This window comes from Corvus brachyrhynchos, unplaced genomic scaffold (assembly GCF_000691975.1).
Source record: "Corvus brachyrhynchos isolate BGI_N302 unplaced genomic scaffold, ASM69197v1 scaffold215, whole genome shotgun sequence".
NCBI lineage: Eukaryota > Metazoa > Chordata > Aves > Passeriformes > Corvidae > Corvus > Corvus brachyrhynchos.
In genome coordinates this window covers 374,653-376,783 of record NW_008237887.1, presented here as the reverse complement: position 1 = coordinate 376,783, position 2,131 = coordinate 374,653, and the positions used below count along the sequence as shown (strand labels likewise).

The 2,131-nt window shown below is 49.8% G+C and overlaps 1 protein-coding gene across 1 annotated transcript in view; it reads right to left on the bottom strand.

The window, feature by feature from the left end:
- Positions 1 to 57: 57 nt before the first annotated feature.
- Positions 58 to 2,131, bottom strand: part of ZBTB17 (zinc finger and BTB domain containing 17) — an 18,222-nt gene continuing 16,148 nt past the window's right edge. The window contains exons 16-17 of the mRNA XM_008632486.2: positions 997 to 1,035; positions 58 to 62 (exon numbers count right to left, since the gene is read on the bottom strand). Coding sequence (XP_008630708.2) covers positions 58 to 62; positions 997 to 1,035 — 44 coding nt within the window. The remainder of the gene's footprint in view (positions 63 to 996; positions 1,036 to 2,131) is intronic.

Genomic DNA, 2,131 nt, shown 5'->3' with positions numbered 1-2,131 from the left:
CCTCTTCCTCCACCTGCCCCTGCTGCAGCCGTCTTCTCTTCATCTGGGATGTACAGTTTACACTGAAAAACAAGAAAATACAAAACAAACAAAAAACAAAACAAAAGGGAGAGCTTTTTTCCTTCCTGGTGGGATATGCAGAACTCAGTGGGTGTGTGTATATATAAATATATATACAATATATATAAATATATATAATACTGACTTTAAAAAAAAAAATCAAATCCCCACAACATACATTTTTTTTTAATCTGTGCCAAAAATGTGTTTTCAGAGAAAAAAAATCTTATTTTCATACTCAGACTTTGTATTGTCACTCATTTGTAAGTGCGCTTCATTTAAACATCCCCTCGTCTCATCAGCTGTGGAAGTGTTATACACTTGTACAAAGACTCTGCCCCGGCCCCCCTCGCCTCCCCTAACAATTAATTTATGGAACTTGGTTGGTTTTTTTTTTTTTTTTGGTTTATTTTTGGTTTATTTTTTTTTTTCAGCGCAGTTTTGTTTTGTGTGTCCCTTGGTTTACGAACTTTTTACTTTATTAAAAAATACAAAACACGTCGGCGCCCCGACCTCGTCCCTCGGCGCTGGGGGTGGGGAGCGGGGAAGGGGAGGTTTGGGGGCTCCCAGGGAGGGGTCACCCACCTCTCCTTTAAAAACCAGAAAAAATTGGTCATTTCATCACTAAACCCAATTTCTCTTATTTTCCCTCTTGTGTGTAAACACTTGTGAAAACCAAAATTGCAGGGTTTGCCCCACCTTTAATCTCACCACCCACCAAAAATTGTCCCTGGATTACTGATACTCATCAGCCTTTAAAAAATAAGAGCCAGACACGATGTTTTTCACTGCTTTTCCACCCAAATCCCTGCCAGATGCAAGTGGGAAGCCTGATCAAGACTGGTGTAAATGGGTTAAAATCAAGCAGATGTGGTGAAAAAGGAGGTTTAGGACAGAATTTGGGGGGTGGCCTCCAAAACCAGGGCAGACCCTCACCTTGCACCCGCGGGCTGAGGGCGGGAGGCAGAACAGAGCCTGTTTTGGGGTAAAAACGGGACAAAAAAGGTGCTGCTGGTGCCCCAGGACAGGTGGGAGCCTGGCCAGGGACACCCAACAGCGACGCCCAGCTCCCACTGGAGGGGTCAGGGCGGGGCCTTGGACTTGCTCCCTTCCCCCAGGGAGGTGGGAGCGAGGCGGAACCGACGGACAGACCCCGGACACGGATGGGGCTCGGACAGACGGACGCGTGGATTACCGGGGCAGCTGGGACAGGGTCCGACCCTGCTGGTTTCTGAGTGGGGCCTTTGGGGCAAAAAAGGGCATTTTGGGGGGGTTTTGTAAGGTCTGGGGGGGCTGGAGGACACTGTTCGTGTGTCCAGCCAGGTATGAACTGTCCATATGTCCAGCTGTCCACGCAGTGTCCGTCCACCCAGCTGGGCCTGGACCTGTCTGTCCATCCAGGCCCATCCCCTTCACCTACCCAAAGCACTGGGACATGGACAGACGGACATCCAAGTGGACAAACGTATTTCCATCTGGACAGTTGTACATGCTCATGCCAGCCGGACACTTTCCTCCTCCACCCATGAGCATAAATGCCCCAAAAATGCACTTTTTGCCCCCAAGGCCCCTCTCCAAAACCCGCGATTTCACACCCCCAACCCATACCCCACTGTCCATTGCATTTTTGGGGCATTTATGCTCATGCGTGGAGGAGGAAAGTGTCCAGCTGGATGGGTGTCTGTCCGGCTGCACGTACAGTGTCCGGCTGGACGTACAGTGTCCGTGTGTGTGGCTGGATGTACAAGTGCCCATCATTCTGGCTGGATGCACAAATGTCCATCTGTCCAGCTGGACATGTAACTGACCATGTGTTTGTCTGGATCCCCACCAGTGTGTCCAGCTTTTGGACACGTGGACAGGTGAGTGCTCAGATGGACAAATGGACAGGCCTATGTACAGCTGGACAGTTGTATATCCAGCTGGACAGACGGACATTGTACCACCAGCCGGACAGACACCCATCCAGCTGAACACTCCTTCCTCCTCCACGCATGAGCATAAATGCCCCAAAAATGCACGTTTTGTCCCCAAGGCCTCTCTCGAAAACCAGCGATTTCACACCCCTGCC